Below are 17,200 nucleotides of genomic sequence, written 5' to 3'. Positions count from 1 at the left end.
TTACTAACCGGTCACGCGTAATACGCTAAAAACTAAACCAATTAAATTCTGTCTAAAATATATATGTATCGTTTAAGTACAATGACTATAGCCTGAGATGTATAAAGCGTATTTAGACCTTCCTCAGACTTTACTTGCGTAAAACTTAGCTGAGTGTTAGCTTAGCATAATCTTTGATTTCATTTTTATAGTCATTTGACATCTGAAATTATACTGAGCATGAGCTAAAACAGCTCAATTCTAAAGTGAAATACGTGTTTTATTACACACGATTAAGTTCTACGTAAGTATGGGCAAAGTCTAACGGCGGTTCCCAATATACTATCTACATATAGAGATAAATTACTACCTTCTACTGTCAGTAATTAGCTGTCAATAATCTGAATTTGTCCCAATATACCCTACAAGTCATTCTTATCGCCTTATATAGGGACGCGTGAATTGCAATTTCCAGACAAACTTTATTATATCGCTGGTCATCGTCCCATTGTCAGGCAGCGTGCACGGATAAGGTGAGGTACCGTCGATAAGTTTATTGGGACAGAAAAGTCAACGATAGTTACGATTATTATCTCAAGTAAGAGATGACTGAATATTGGGAACGGCCGTAAAACTATTGCACACATATGAACGTAGTTTTTAAATTCTCTTTGTAGTTAATATAAGACTATTAGAGTTGAAAATGTATGAAACGCGTACTTAAAACAATGGTGGCATACGGCTGTCTCTCTCTAACATATATGCGACTCTTTTGTTTGGTTTAAGGCGCGGACTGACTAGGATTGTAAACGCTACAACCAACCCTACAATATTTGTGTTGATCGTGTGGCTAAGCTGCAAATGGGCATTTATTTTACTGATTTTCCTCTCTTTACTCAAAAATTTACATAATAAATTGAATAATTGTTCGGTTTAAGTTTTATAAAAGTACTTATTCTATTAAATTCTTTAAAAAAAGAATGTTCTTATCTCTGAAATATCATAGATTTGTGACTGCAAAGTTTATTTTTGGGAAGCAACTTCCAAATTTTTTATTGGATACATCAAATTATATATAAATATTCTATTCAGTTCAAAATTTTCTTTATGTCCTTCTTTGTGCACTGTATTTTTTGCATCGGAATATTTTCATTGTTGTAATCGAGTCTCTAAGAAACCCATTTTTGTGGAAATTGAGGTATGACCGCGTCTTAAGCACTTTGGGTTCTGTTAATTAAAGATGGAAAAAATATGCCGTCAGAAAAATCTATCTCAGTTCTATGTTTCGTTACATTGTAACGAAGGTCTTAACAAATTTACCTGTAAATAATAATAATAATATTGACACACTTTTTACACAAATTATCTTGCCCCACATTAGGCATATATTAAAGCCTGCGTTATGGGTTGCAAGACAAAAACTAGATATATTTAATACAATATACTTACTTAAACATACATAAATACATACCGCATATATACGGCATAAAGCATTCTCGACTTTTACATAATATCTAGCTTGTTACAATCAAATTGTTCAAGAACATTTGAGAATAATCCTTACTTGTAAAGTTTGAGAAACGCTTGAATCGTTGAGTCATTTACTATCGAGTGATACAATTAATATTCACTGTATTATTACAAAAAAAAAACTTAAATATGTGTTGAACGCTTGTGTCTTTCTCTTGTTTAGCGTTCAACAATCATCAGACATTGCTTATATTTAAACACGAGTCGAAGATTATTTAAGGTATTTCTAATGGATAGATCATATTTAGAAAGATTCAGATTATATTATGACAGATAGATGACAGCTGTCAAAAATTGTGTTCCTTTAATTTTGCTTGTACACTTCAGTTAATGTTGTGATTAACAAAGTTTTAGTTAAACACAAGCTAAACACTGTTTTGTGATAGAAATAGATAAACTCTAATCTAATTTAGTTGATATACCCGCTGGACATCAAAACCACAAGTCACTAATGGCCCTACAAGTACATAAACGGTCTCTGCGGTTTTAACCCTTACTAGACCACCGGTCACTAACCAATAACCCGAGAAGTACCAAAACCGTAATTGATGGTAGATAAGCTGTGCTATTATGATCCACAGAGCTCGACATAATGTTGAGTGAAACTCGGTAAAAATCTTATATATAAAATTCTCGTGTCACAATGTTAGTTACCTTACTCCTCCGAAACGGCTTTACTGATTTTTACCAAATTTTATAGCCGATTTTCAGGCCTACTACTATAGGCCTGAAAATCGGCTACTATCTATTTTTCATCCCCCTAAATGTTAAGGGTAGTCCACCTCAATTTTTTTTTAATTCTTCTACATTTTTTTTATTTTTATTTTATTATGACGACAGAATTGAAAAATACATACAAATTTAAATTTTCGCCCTTCTACGATCTACAACTATTTTTGTATCATGATTTTTATATTATTCTGTTCCATCCGCCAAACCGATATAGGGTTGCAAGATGGCAATCGAATACAATAATTGTAGTACGATATATTTGGTACGTCTGAAAATCGGGTGCATCAAAATTTTAATAATTGTTTTTTTTTAATATCTTATACGGCAATACGTCGTTTGCTGGGTCAGCTAGTACTAAGATAAATTTATGGCAAGTCGCAATACTAAATTGATTTAATCCATTTTTTATAGCTTATCCTATCGTACTGTTCACCAAAGTGAATGCTGTGTAAAATTTTTATTAGATCTCTGACCCAGCAAACGTTGTATTGCCGATATTAAAATCGCGATACAAAAGTAACTGTTGATCGTAGATGGGTGATAATTTGAAGTTGTGTATTTTTTAAAGCTGACTCATAATCAAACAAATTTAAAAAAAAAATCAATTTTTCAAATTTTCCAAACCATTTTTGGGAAGACGTATTGGTATTCTCAGCCTAGTATTTCTACGAATATGGCGGATAATTGTTTTCTTTTCTATATGGATTTTGGTAGTTAAGATTGGCTTATTGAAATATTGATTCACTATCGACATAAAGAATGGATTGTTCATAATTTAAAACAACAGTTAGTATACTGAACGTTGTTAGATAATAGTGTGTCATAGAACTATATTATACAGGGTGTAACCAGACAACTCCGGATATGTGTTATATAAGTGTTCCGTAGTTCCGTGTTCCTATAACTGCATCACAGATTTTTTATAATCTTAGGGTCTCCGCTGTGCTCCAACTAGATACCGCACTACCTAAGAACAATAGCTTTTTTATTACGGCAACTATTAGATGCATCTGTGCGTGGCATCTTGACACTCAATGGCATCTTTAAAATTTTGTAACATACGCTTCGTGTTATTTTACATTGAAATTAATAAAATACAAAATACTTACTGGTGATATGTGATCCCAGTGTCTTTCTTATTTCTTGTAGTATTGTTTTTACAAAGTTTTACTACGCAACTTACTTTCAATTATTAGTAAAATTTAACAGAACATGTGGCACGTCAAAGTCACCTATTGTTCGAGACTGGCCTACTCGAACGCCCAAATGGGCGTGTATTAATTGCCGTACTTCGCGACTACGCCTGTGGTATCTAGTTGGAGCGCAGCACAGACCAATCCTTAATCTAAATCTTAGGGACTATTAATAAAGATAATCAAAAAGCTATGATTGTAAAACCGACTGTAGGTATTGCATTTTTATTCCAAAAAAAATTAAATTAATCTGCACCACATAACATTTTCTTTTAGTAATATTCAGAATTGCAACCCCCACTTTTGGGATGTAGCTGTTTTACCTGAATAAAATTTGATAATTTTGAGTTTCAATATACTTGAGGGAATTTGAGGAGGCTGAGCTGTTTTAAGGTGGCTGTTTGACCGTTTTTTTAAAGGTAACCAAATCGCTTCGTTTTGGTAACAAAACGCAATTACGTTCTTTCCGATATTTTGGTATTAATTGGTAGAAAGTTCTTTGAAAACCGCACTGGAGAGACCCACAATATTGTAGTGAATAGACTAACAAAGCGAGAGTATATAGCGAGAATATCTCTAATGGAGAGACAGCAAGATAGAGAAGGAAAGCGAATATATTGTTAATGTGAAAGAGGATGTAAAGATTTTTTTTTATGGAATAGGAGGACAAACGAGCGTACGGGTCACCTGTTGTTAAGTGATCACCGCCGCCCACACCCCCTCTTGCAACACCAGAGGAATCACAGGAGCGTTGCCGGCCTTTAAGGAAGGTGTACGCGCTTTTTTTGAAGGTACCCATGTCGTATCGTCTCGGAAACACCGCACAAGGAAGCTCATTCCACAGCTTTGTAGTACGTGGAAGAAAGCTCCTTGAAAACCGCACTGTGGAGGACCGCCACACATCCAGATGGTGAGGATGATATCCTAACTTGTGGCGAGTCGTGTGAAGGTGGAATTCGGCGGCAGGAATCGGGTTAAACAGCTCTTCGGAACACTCCCCATGATAAATGCGGTAGAAGACACACAATGAAGCGACGTCTCTACGCAACGCCAAGTGATCCAGCCGTTCACAGAGCACTGTGTCCCCGACAATTCGAGCTGCTCTGCGTTGCACGCGGTCAAATGGATCGAGCTGATACTGGGGTGCGCCAGACCAGTGATGACAGCAATACTCCATGTGTGGCCGGACCTGCGCTTTGTAGAGCGCTAGTATGTATTGTATATATATATAGTATGGCTTGAAGTATTGCCGTGCTCTATTAATGACGCCCAGTTTCTTTGAAGCCAATTTGGCTTTGCCTTCCAGATGACCACGAAATTGGCAATCGCTCGAGATTTCGAGACCCAGTATTCCGATACTAGGCGAGGCTTTGAGGGAAGTGTTGTCGAAGAGCGGTAATACGACAAATGGGGTTTTTTTGGTGGTAAACGCGCAAACTTGAGTCTTCTGGGGGTTAAATTGGACAAGGTTCAATTTTCCCCATTCCGCGACCTTCTCAAGAGAGGACTCGATAGAAGACACAAGTTTCTCCCGGCGCTGGTCGACGATTTCTCGAGAGAGACCTGCATGGCCAGTGTATACGGCATCACCAGTGCTGTCGTCTGCATAGCAATGAATGTTGGAGGTGTCCAACATATCATTGATATGCAGAAGAAACAGCGTGGGAGACAGCACACAGCCTTGGAGCACTCCAGCATTCACGGGCTTCGGGTTCGAGCAATATCCGTCGACAACGACCTGTATGCTGCACCCAGTGAAGAAGCTGGAGGTCCACTTGCACAAGCTCTCGGGAAGCCCAAATGATAGAAGTTTGGAGAGGAGCGCCTTGTGCCATACACGATCAAAGGCCTTCGCTATATCCAGGCTAACTGCCAGGCCTTCCCCCTTGCTTTCAATAGCCGCTGCCCATCTATGTGTTAGGTATACCAGAAGATCACCTGCCGACCGACCATGGCGAAACCCGTATTGTCGGTCGTTGATCAACTGGTGACCAGAGGGTCTATATCTAGAAAGATATACCAAGAGCTGACGGCTAATTATGCTCTCCATGATTTTGGAGAGCAGGGAGGTAATAGCAATAGGCCTGTAGTTTGCCGGATCCAAACTGTCTCCTTTTTTTTTGGATCGGATGGACAAGGGCTGACTTCCATGAGTCAGGGACTACGCCTTTAGAATAAGAGTGCCGGAATAAACGCGTTAGCACCGGCGTCAACTCAGGGGCACACGTTCTAAGCACGATTGGAGAAATGCCATCCGGCCCGCTCGACTTCCTGACGTCCAACGAAAACAGAGCTCGCCTAACAGTTTTCTGTCTGAACTGTACTTCAGGCATAGAGCTCTGGCACCGCGGGATGGTCGGCGGTGTTTTTCCGTTGTCGTCAAGAGTCGAGTTGGAGGCGAAAAGAGTGCACAAGAGATCGGCTTTCTCTTTTGCCGTATGGGCCAGGGTGTCATTCCGCATGTGCAACAGCGGCATGGACGGCTGGCTGAAGTTACCAAGAGCAGCTTTCGACAACGACCAGAACTTGCGTGTTCCGGTCGGGTAACTGGAAAGCTGCTTGTCGACAGACTACGTAATAAGAGGCGGGACTGCCTAAGTAAAAATTGAAATATAGTTTAGTATGAATATAGTGATTTGAAATAGAAATAATTACAGTACGGCGATTGGCAGCGAAGTATAATCCGGCTAAGTTTGAAAGCGAACAGTTGCTTCTAAAATTCAAACGTAGTGGGTTTCAGCCACGTTTCGGCTATATCCGTTTTTTTATTATTATGGAATAGGAGGACAAACGAGCGTACGGGTCACCTGGTGTTAAGTGATCACCGCCGCCCACATTCTCTTGCAACACCAGTGGAATCACAAAAGCGTTGCCAGCCTTTAATTAATTCCGAACTACAAGAAAAAAACATACTCCGACCTTAAAAGCCGGTAATGCATCTCTAGACCCCTGGTTTTTTATTTTTTATGACATTAAGGGGCGAGACGAGCAAGACGTTCAGCTGATGGTAATTGATACGCCCTGCCCATTACAATGCAGTGCCGCTCAGGAGTCTTGCAAAACCCAAAAATTCGGCGTAAGCATTATTGTGTTTTGGTCTGAAGGGCGCCGTAGCTAGTGGAATTACTGGGTAAATGAGACTTTAAATCTTATGTCTCAAGTACACGAGCGCAATTGTAGTGCTACTCAGAATTTTTGGGTTTTGTAAGAATCCTGAACGGCACTGCAGAAGGGCAGGACGTGTCAATTACCATCAGATGAAGGTTCTGCTCGTCCCTTATTGTCGTTAAAAATGTATAACAGCCAGCCTTAAACTACTCATAAAATTGTATCTTAATCAATTTAGATATTAGTGATAAACACACATACAGACTAACTAGGTATAACTTAACAATATGACACCACATTATAATATAAGTCACATGTGTTGAATGTTCCACTACCGTGCTGTAATTTCGCATTCAAATTTATTAAAAAATATCCTATTTGAAAAATAATTTAATACGATGTCAAAATAATTATTAAGCGAAATTGCTTTCTTAATTGAATTGGTAGTAATTTTTGTTACACGAAAAACGTAATTGTAATATTTTTTTTCAATTTCCGGCGAAAGATATATTTTTTGGCACGTCTTAAGTCAATAAGCCCGAGGCATAAAATATAGTCAGTCAAGTAATACATCTTCAATTAAACAATTTTTAAACTGTGAATTTCAACAAGAATATGATTTGGTGAATTTAACTGGTAAATATTTCTCGAAGTTTCATTCTAATAATTATTTTTGTAAAGGATTTTAATACAATTCAGAAGCATAAGAACTTTTTGGTCTTTGTGTAATACAAAAATATTATTTTTGTATTTGAAAAACCTTCTGAATTTATCCATTTGAATTTTTTAAATGTATTTATTTCATTTAGTTGAATAAAACTTTTTTGTGTGTATCGTGGATTGTAAATGTAACTACATAAAGTAAAACTGTGTATTTTGTAGACGATTTGTTACTTTTATAAAGTAAATTGAAATGTATTTGACAAAGTATACATTACTACATATTGAGGGTTCTAGGGCACAGATTCAGAAATCATTTAATTTTTCATGACTGCGATAGTTCATCGAACAATTTTGACAGGGGGTTACAAATTGATTGTCCATACTATTATAAATATTACTGACTCACTTACCTATCACCAGAACGCCGAAGAGGAACACAAAAATTAACTTATACTTAGACATTTTCACTTTAATTCTATATCATATCGCGCGTGCGGTCGCTGCGAATGTCGCGAGCTTTCTGAAAAGTGCCCTGTTGCCTCCCCGCTAACAACCCTAGGCTCCCGGGGAAATGGAAAATGTGTGCCACAGTATAGCAACAGACAGTTGGACATCGACTTTTAAACATGAAAGTAATTATAATATAAAAATATGTATACAATTCATATAAGTGTATCGCAGGATTTTCTTTTTTATAGAGTCGGTTTATTATTTGTACTATTTCTTGTACTGTAGTTCTTTTGGCTTTTTTTTGTTTATTATTTAATTAAGTTTGATTTAATTATACTTTTGCATGTCGTGGAGCAAGTATTACGCTACATGTCTTAATAAAGTATAGGAAGTAAGTATAAAAGTAAATATCTCTTGCACAATGTTATTATAAACAATCTACACATTATAAATAAAAAAATAAAATCGTATTTGATGTCGAAAATAAGCAAAATAAGTGTGTGTCTGCTGAAGTGCGAAGTAAATAATCTGTGGGTGGCTTATTTTGAAAGGCACGCTTAATATTGAATATAAATATAAGATACACTAAACAATTTCTAATGTTTTTAAAGTGACAACACTCACGAACCGCCGTTCGTAAAATTTTGTTTTCAGTTTTATTTGTGGTATTAATCCCAGAAGTGATGACCCACTCTAAAAGCATAACAAATTGTTTAGATTACCAAGAGCGACATCTCAAGTCAGTTTCCTAATATGCAAATATTGGATTTGAGTAGGTTATTAACTTTAAAGTAGACCCTGTAGATGAAGCCACGACCTGAAAGTTGAACAAAGCATTCCAGATTTTATAAAAGATACGTCACTGGTTGGCGCAGTTGGAAAGTGTACTCGCACGGAACGCGAGAGGTCGCGGGTTCGAGTCTCGCATCGTTCATAAAATTTTGTCTTCAGTTTTATTTGTGTAAGATACACTAGATATATACGCCCTCGTCAAATACGCTATACTATGCAGCGCTTGGCAATTTTTTTTTAATTTTTGTTATGTTATGAATCATTTTATGTTACACTTTATTTATTAGCTTGTATGTATTTTTATATTAGAGAGGGTAATAAGACACAAAAGAGAAAGAAGAAGTGCAATCGCCGTACAAGGACATCGGTAGAACTAAAAATGCAATGTATATGTTTTAATATAGCTAAAGACGACTGATAATTAAAAAATTTAAAGATTCTTTAACAATGCATTTTATTTAATATCCTACTCCTAATATTGAAAATCAGCAAGTGTGCAAAAAACAAAGAAAATAAATACAAAATAAAATGGTGAATTCACGGGACTTATATTTTTCTGTCTATTTATTTATATTCGTTTAAATTATACTTATTTATTCATGATACTATTATAAAATTTGTTATTAAGGCGCGGTCATACCTCAATTTCCACAAAAATGGGTTTCTTAGAGACTCGATTACAACATAACGCAATGAAAATATTCCGATGAAAAAAATACAGTGCACAAAGAAGGACTTAAAGAAAATTTTGAACCGAATAGAATATTTATATATAATTTGAAATATCCAATAAAAAATTTGGAAGTTGCTTCCCAAAAATAAACTATGCAGTCACAAATCTATGAATTTTCAGAGATAACAACACTCTTTTTTTAAAGAATTTAATCGAATTAGTACTTTTCTAAGACTTAAACCAAACAATATTCTATTTGATATGTAAATTTTTGAGTAAAGAGAGGAAAATCAGTAAAATAAATGCCCATTTGCAGCTTAGCAACACGATCAACACAAATATTGTAGGGTTGGTTGAAGCGTTTACAATCCTAGTCAGTCCGCGCCTTAATGCGCATGTTACTAAATTTTAAATCTCTATCGCATTAGGTAAGTTGAAGTATGAATTGTTAATTTGAAAAATGTGAATGAATAAATGATAAAACTATTACTCAAAATTTCTTTAATTAATTGCTGTTTCACTTCAAATTCACCCTTTGATATTGATGAGTTTATTTTTGGAATTTTCTAACTATAATTGTAGTAAGTAGTGGAAATTTAAATTTTTACTAGTTTAATTATATTTATCTTACTGCGGTTGATTGTATTGACGTAAATAATAATTAAAAATAAAAAATACATACACACCAGGATGTTTATATTTTGTCTCTACAATATTAGTTTTAATGAAGGAACCGCTAAGTTTTTATGTCCAGTCTTCTTAGGTCTGATGCATATGGTATTTTTAAATTGGTTATAAATTCTGTCTTTCAATTAGTGATATTTTAATAAAACTTTAAGACAGTAGTGGGAGGCTCCTATGCACAGGATGCCGTGTATATGGCGTGAAGCAGAAATGTGTAGGCATACTGTGTTTCGGTCAGAAGGGCGCCGCAGCTAGTGAAATTACTGGGCAAATGAGACTTTACATCTCAAGTCTCAAGGTGGCGAGCGCTATTGTAGTGCCTCTCAGAATTTTTTGGTTTTTCAAGAATCCTGAGCGTCACTATATTGCAATGGGCAGGTTGTATCAATTACCATCAGCTGAACGTCCTGATCGTCTCGAGCCTAACTTTCATAAAAAAAATATTAAGCAAAATATTTTAATTTTATTATACTGCTACTTCAACCCCGCTCTCACCTACTGTTTGTGTCTGCACTGTGTCATTACGCAGAGGTATGCAATCAAGACGAGGAATGACCTTGTACTAAATTGGGATTAAGTGTAACATAAGCGATTCTGTGATTTATTATTGGTATTTAGTACCTACTGCAATATAGTACACTAGCTTAGTACAAATACAATACAGATTTTGTAACTGCTAGAATATGGAAAGAAATAAATTGACGACCTGAACTATACCTACACTTTTCAATGGAGAAGAGAATGGTTGAGGAGGTTGTGAGTCAACTTACTACACAACAAGTAGGGGATTCGTTTCCTACTGGTTCCAAGAGCAAAGAATTCAAATTAAATTTAAATAATTTTATTACAAAATACCTAGGATATTATGACTTATTGAAAGTCCCATTCGAAAGAGTATGCCTCATACCTGAGAAGAACAAGCAACGAACTCAGTGGACTTTTTTTTTATAAAAATATGGTTAAAATGTAGTATCGTGCAATAAACTTTTATACTTAAATAGCCTAAGGGTGTTCGCTACATTCTCAGTCTATGGTATCATTAAGAAAGTCATTTATGTTATAGTAACCTTTATCACATAAACGTCTTTGAACAATTCTTTGAACTTTTTTATCCTCGTGGAATTTTAACATAGTTATTACCTATTGTACTGTTTACTCTGTAGTTTTCTGTATGTTAAAAATATATTATAATAAGTGCAAATATCTAGTAAAGCAACGTACTATATAGTAAACGATTAACAGTGGCCAAAAGACGGAAATACTAAGAAATACCCGGATAAGTTGCAAACAGTGAAATATAAATCTGACAAGTGACATTATTGACGAAATATGACGTGCTTTTATTAAATAACATCCTGAAAGTGTCATAAAATATTGTGCCGAGCAAACAAGTATAGTGAAAAATAGAAAAGAACCAGTGATTAAATAGATAAAACAATATAACACATTCTTTGACTTATTCCTAAGTTTTCCTTGCATGCCACATCGTGCTGATAATAAGGCAATTTGATTACAGCGACATCTAACGCATTTGGAAAACACCGAGGGCACCGATATTTGTAGGAAACAGACCTGCGCAGGAGACATTAGCCAAGGATAAGTAGTCCATTCTACTGAAAATAGATGGCGCTGAAACCAAAGCTGTAAAACACTGTGTGCATAAAAAATACGTCAAGACATTTCACTAAGGCACCTGGTATTACAAATAAATCATTTTGTTTTGGAAAAAGAATGGAGGAACACATATGCTTACACCTCGAAACATACAAAAAATTATGGAAGAACAAAATAATACGATTCTAAAAATGTTAATCAAGTGAAGGAAATTTTCAAAAAATGTGGGAGGAAAAGTTCAATAACCTTAAAAAAGGTAGAGAAACGGAAAAGAGACTATTTGTTGGAAAAACATGAAAGAAACAGAAATATAGTGTTCTTTGGCACAGAAGGTTGGTAAGTATTTCAGGAGTCCTAAGACCAGTTATAATTAACTTCTAAGTTTATAAAAACGCTAACGTCCAGGAAAACAGTACAAAAACGTCATAGCATCTAGCTCATGGATCTTACAACCAAGCAACTGAAGATAAAAAAGAATCAACACCTTCCAACCCAGCTGGTCAAAGAAAATAATAAACACCCTTACAAACTTATGTTAAAATATGGACAACTATAATACCATAAATTCTGAAAAAAAAATTGAGAGCATAAAAATGAAATACACTTCATCCTATCAAACAAACCCGGTCTATTTCAGAAAATAGAAGTACTGAATCTGAACGTGGAAGAAATAAAAAAAATATAGAGAAAGTATAATATCTCAGTTACCAGACCTAGTGGACTGGGGAGAAAATATTTCCATACAAGTTTATTACTACAAAATTATTCAATTACACGAAATCCGAACACGAAAGACGATATAAGTCGTTTTTACTTATATATAGCTGGTTACATTTAATTAGTATTTTTATGTACATTTTTTTTGTTTCACTCAAAAACAAACAATAATTAATAAATAATGTAAATTGTAAAATTGAAAACTGATCTGTGATCACTTATTATTACTTTAATGTTTCGAACTCAGATTGACTTTTGACAAGAGTTGTCAACTTGTCAGTCAGAACTTTAGAAACTTCAGAAATTGACTAGCTAATTCCTAAATTATCTTATTTACTCAGTCTACGCATTAACTACCATATATATCTTTAAAGCGACGTCACCAAATGGCCCAACGGAAGCGCTGGTTTTCAAACCAGCAAATATGCTGAGTTGGGACCACTTTGTGACGCATAGAAAATAATATTTCTCAATTTTGTTTTATGTTTTATTGTACTATAACTTCATGAATAAACTTTTTTTCTTTTTTCTTTCTTTTAAATCCTCATAGCGATTTTTTTTGGTTTGAAATATAACTATATTTCAAACCAAAAAAAAATCGCACAAAATTTTATTAGAACGTAGGTACACTGGCACCAATAAGAAGAAGACACGAACTACAAAGAACTAAAAACAAAGACCGGTCTATGAAAAAAGAAACTTCAGCTATATACAATACAATGCTTGTGAGCAGGTACAGTCAGCGTCAAAAAGATACGTCACCATTCGGAGCGTCACCCATTGTATTCAGAAACATGGCAACACCAATCGTTACCATATGCATCGATTCACCGAAAGTGACCAAATAGATAGCGGCATCTAAAGCAGCCAAATATATCGGGACACCATTAGAATCATAATATTAATGTCAAATGAAGTTAAAGTTTCTTAACAATCTAATATGAATCCTATATCCTTTCACCGAAAGTTAATTTTCCACAAATGTATCCAAATTTTTGAACCCAGGGTTCTATATTATTTTGGCGATTTGTGTTTAGCGTTTTATTTGGTGCTTTGAATATAGCAATATTTATGACGTTCATGGTGTCATGTGGTTCAGCGTTACGCGAGTGAGTATCGAGGTCGCGATATAGCATCAATCACTGCAAAAGAAATCGTACTCTCAACAAAAAGGTTGAAAGCAGAAAATAGCCCAAGCTACGAAAAAATCACAAACGATGCTCTAAATTTAGCAATGACACTGTTTACTCGACCACAGTCTCAACTTTTTAACAAAGTACTGGAAAGCACTGAAACTCCAATACAGTGGTCGGAATGAAATACAATCCTTTTTTTTTTAAAGGAAACCTTACATATATTATTCTTATTATTTTTGTTGCGGTAATATGCACTTAATTCAGTACATCTATTGTGCCCCGTACATGTACAAAACAAAATTTTGGAGGGATTCTGTCATGCGGTAAAAACTAGATATGCGAGTCCGAGTCAAGAGTATCCAGGTCTCGCCTGCTTGCACTAGCACTAATTAGATACCGCTATTCTTTATCATAACTATTGCTTTCCTTTCTGCTGACATAACCGCTATCGGGAGAGGTGGGAGGTCTAAAACGACCTCCATATCCGCAGTGGGAAAAGATTTCATGGCGCCGCGGCCGCTGACCATCACCGTGGCGACCGTGCATATATTTAAAGTCTGGTTTTTCATATTAAATCACAAAATAAATATCACCCTAGAATCAAAACAACGAATAGGACAAGCTGGTTTCAGAAGGAGATTCTCGACGATCGATCATATACTCACGCTTGAACTAATTATAGAGAAATACTAAGAAAAGAGCCATTTATATCGCATTCATCGACTACAAAGAAGCATTTGACATAGTATTGCACTCAAGTATTATGAAAACATTAGAATAACAAGGGGTGGAAAGCGAGTACATACAAATAATAAGAAGTATATATTATTATAACGGAAATACCGGTGTAGTAAAGCTGGAAAAACTAGAACCACGTTTAAATATAGAAAGGGGTATCAGGTACGGGGTCCATTTGTCCCCAACAATTTTTATCGCCATCCTGGAAGCCATAAAAAGTAAACTGGATTAGAAGAAGTACGGGCTAAACATTAACGGCGATTACCAAACTACGCTTCGTAGACTCGTTACTGCTACAGTCGAAAAAAGCCTTTTTTTATTTATTTAATATTATAACGGATACTCACGATATATATTTTATTTATTGGAGGCCTATATTTAGATCGAATTATTTGTATTGCGAATATACCTATAAGTATTTCTGAGACAGAAAAATATAGATTCCGGATATTTAATCACCAATATGCCTGATACAAAAACCTTCTCCGAAACACGATGCATCTTATTGTGGAGGAAAAAACCGGCTTTCCATACTATTAGTATAGATATTGCATCTTTATGGCGCAGAGAGAGTGCATTAATACACGACCAACATGCAATTGTGGTAGGTCACTTGCCCGCTCCATATCTTATTGCCAAAAAAAAATATGTTATGGCGGTTCTAAATTCACAAAACCTAAAAATTTCGCACAATTTCGTTATCATATTTGCGCAGGTTAACCTACTTTAAGGCTATATGCTTTTCGTGTGTAGGCTGTACTGTTACTTGCGGTACCAGGGCCACATAAAAGCTGACACAAACAATGTCTGCATGAGTCGTTGTCCTAATTTGATAGGAATTTTTGCGTTTCATTCACATTTTTGTTACATTAGGATAACATTGGTATTGTATTTAGCAATGCAGTTAATTGTAAGTAAAAATTCCTATAATTATTATTTTTCCGAATCTCTCTAAGAAAATTATAATAGTACTAGGGAAAAACTTGGCTGTTTGTCTATTCCTCAAGAATGCCTGACAACTCTATATTTTAATGTACGATAACATATCGTTTTATACTTTTTTTTAAAGATTTAATACACATTTTGTCAAAGCAATAGAAATTGACTTGAGATGTCGCTCTTGTAAATATAGCTAAACAATTTGTTATGTTTTTAAAGTTATAACCCTCACTTCTAGGATTAATACACAAATAAAATTTGAAAAACAAAATTTTATGAATGATGCGATTTTATGACGATAGGTCACTTGAACGGTTAGCTCAGTTGGTTAGAGCTCTGGCACGGAACGCCAGAGGTCGTGGGTTCGAGTCCCGCATCGTTCATAAAATTTTGTTTTTCAAATTTTATTTGTATATCTATTTTTCCTGAAAGATACCTTAAAGGTACCAAATCCTAAAAACATAATATATAGTAAGCTATAATTCATCTGTTTCAGATCATTGTTATATTATCAACATGCCTTCTGATATCTGCGGCGCCAAAAGATCGAATTACAGACTTAGAAAATAAATATATCAACAAATTGAACCAGCCCTGGCAACTGCCAGAGACGCCTGCCGAGTATCCAAGAAAGGGGGAGTCAGAAAAATGCAGAGGCAGTAAGTGTAAGAAGATCACGGACTGCGAGGATTGTCAGGTCGCGATACCTTTGGATAACAACTGGGAATTTGTTAAATAAATAATAACAATAAAAAAAAAAAATATAAAAAGACATTTAAAGTGAAACTTCTTTAGATCCGTTGTAATTTGAAAATTGATGAAACGAAAAAGGGAGACGACACCAACAGGTAAATTTATATGTGGTCTCCTCTTTTGTGCTGCAATAATCCTAATTTTCATTTTTTATGTTTTTATAAATATACAGCTTACATGAAGCGACTGTTTATTATTTCGATATATTTTTTTATTATTTTTTAATAACCATAATTCTTTTTTATGTAATTATAAATATACAATGTACATGAAACGACTGTTTATTTTTCCAATACTTTTCAATGAGTATTTTTAATCAGGAATTTTTCAGAGTTTCACTTCTACCTTGGGTGACTTGCACACATACACACAAACATATTTTTTATATCTCACAACAGAAGAATAGGGTTAACTTAATTCTAGTATAAATTATTGTTTATTAATGTGTAAGTTCTCTTTTAATATAATTATTACTTTTTTATATTCATGTTAGAGTAGTTAGTTTTATAAATTTATTTATATTTTAATCAGTAAAAGTCGCTCGACTCTGCTACTAGTCACCAGATTGTGCCTGCGGTACTTTCAATATCCTCGTCACAACTTGTCTGTGGCCGTCCTCTACTACTTTTTTCTTGTCGTCCTTTCCAAAAAGGTTGCCTTCGTCGTCCATCTTTCGTCTGTAAGCCTGGCTACGTGACCTTCCCATTTCTACTTCTGTTTAATTAAAAGCATAAATAAACAATATCACAAAAAAAAGTGTTTCTATTATTGATCTCTACGAGCCTATTGGTCGCACACTGGAGCACTTGGCATTAAGAGTGCGTATTCGATTACGCGAATTTATAATATTTTTAAAATAATTGTTAAAAGTAAATGGGTTCATTAAATTGGCTGAAAAAAACTGTATATTTAGCAATACATACCTGTATTTACATATAATTAACATATTAGTTGTATTTCTATTCAAATACTGGTAAAAAACATGTTAGCGAATCGATTTTGTTTCTTTTTTTTTCACATCACTCCTTCATAGCTACCTTAATACCCCACCAAACCATCACCTAAGTCGGAAAGTGCCCACGTTGCACTCTGTTGACTAATTGGGAAGCTTCCTTAGAGCTTTGAGCATAAATACGGTCATTTTGTTTGTTAAAATGTTGCTCAATTGTAAAAAAATTCTCATCCGTATACAAAAAATTTCTGTGACCTCCCTTTGCGTACCGCTTCAGTATTTGTTTCGATTGTACCACCCTATTCTTTTTTAAATTATCAGTTAGGAAATCACCAGTAGTCTCTTATAGGCTGCAAGTCCCAAGTCATCTTTTAAAATACGCGACATGGTTCTAGGTGCTATCTTCATCTCCTGAGATAAAAATATCTTTTGCTTTCGCACTGGATTTCTTCGAACTCTTTCCCTTATTGCTTTGACCAACTTTTCTTACGAACACTACGTGGACGGCTAGATCTTTCGTCTGTCACAGAGGTCTCATTGTACCTAT

The 17,200-nt window shown here is 35.0% G+C and overlaps 1 protein-coding gene across 2 annotated transcripts in view; it reads right to left on the bottom strand.

The window, feature by feature from the left end:
• Nucleotides 1–7,720, bottom strand: part of LOC126970016 (protein lev-9-like) — a 99,977-nt gene extending 92,257 nt beyond the window's left edge. For both annotated transcript variants that reach the window (XM_050815698.1, XM_050815697.1), the window contains exon 1: nt 7,616–7,720. In XM_050815698.1, the coding sequence (XP_050671655.1) occupies nt 7,616–7,667 (52 nt within the window). In that variant the 5' untranslated portion in view covers nt 7,668–7,720. The remainder of the gene's footprint in view (nt 1–7,615) is intronic.
• Between the last annotated feature and the right edge of the window lie 9,480 nt (nt 7,721–17,200).

This window comes from Leptidea sinapis, chromosome 19 (assembly GCF_905404315.1).
Source record: "Leptidea sinapis chromosome 19, ilLepSina1.1, whole genome shotgun sequence".
In the NCBI taxonomy this organism is placed as follows: Eukaryota; Metazoa; Arthropoda; class Insecta; order Lepidoptera; family Pieridae; genus Leptidea; species Leptidea sinapis.
The sequence above is the reverse complement of the archived record's forward strand: the minus strand, read 5'-3'. Positions and strand labels throughout refer to the sequence as shown.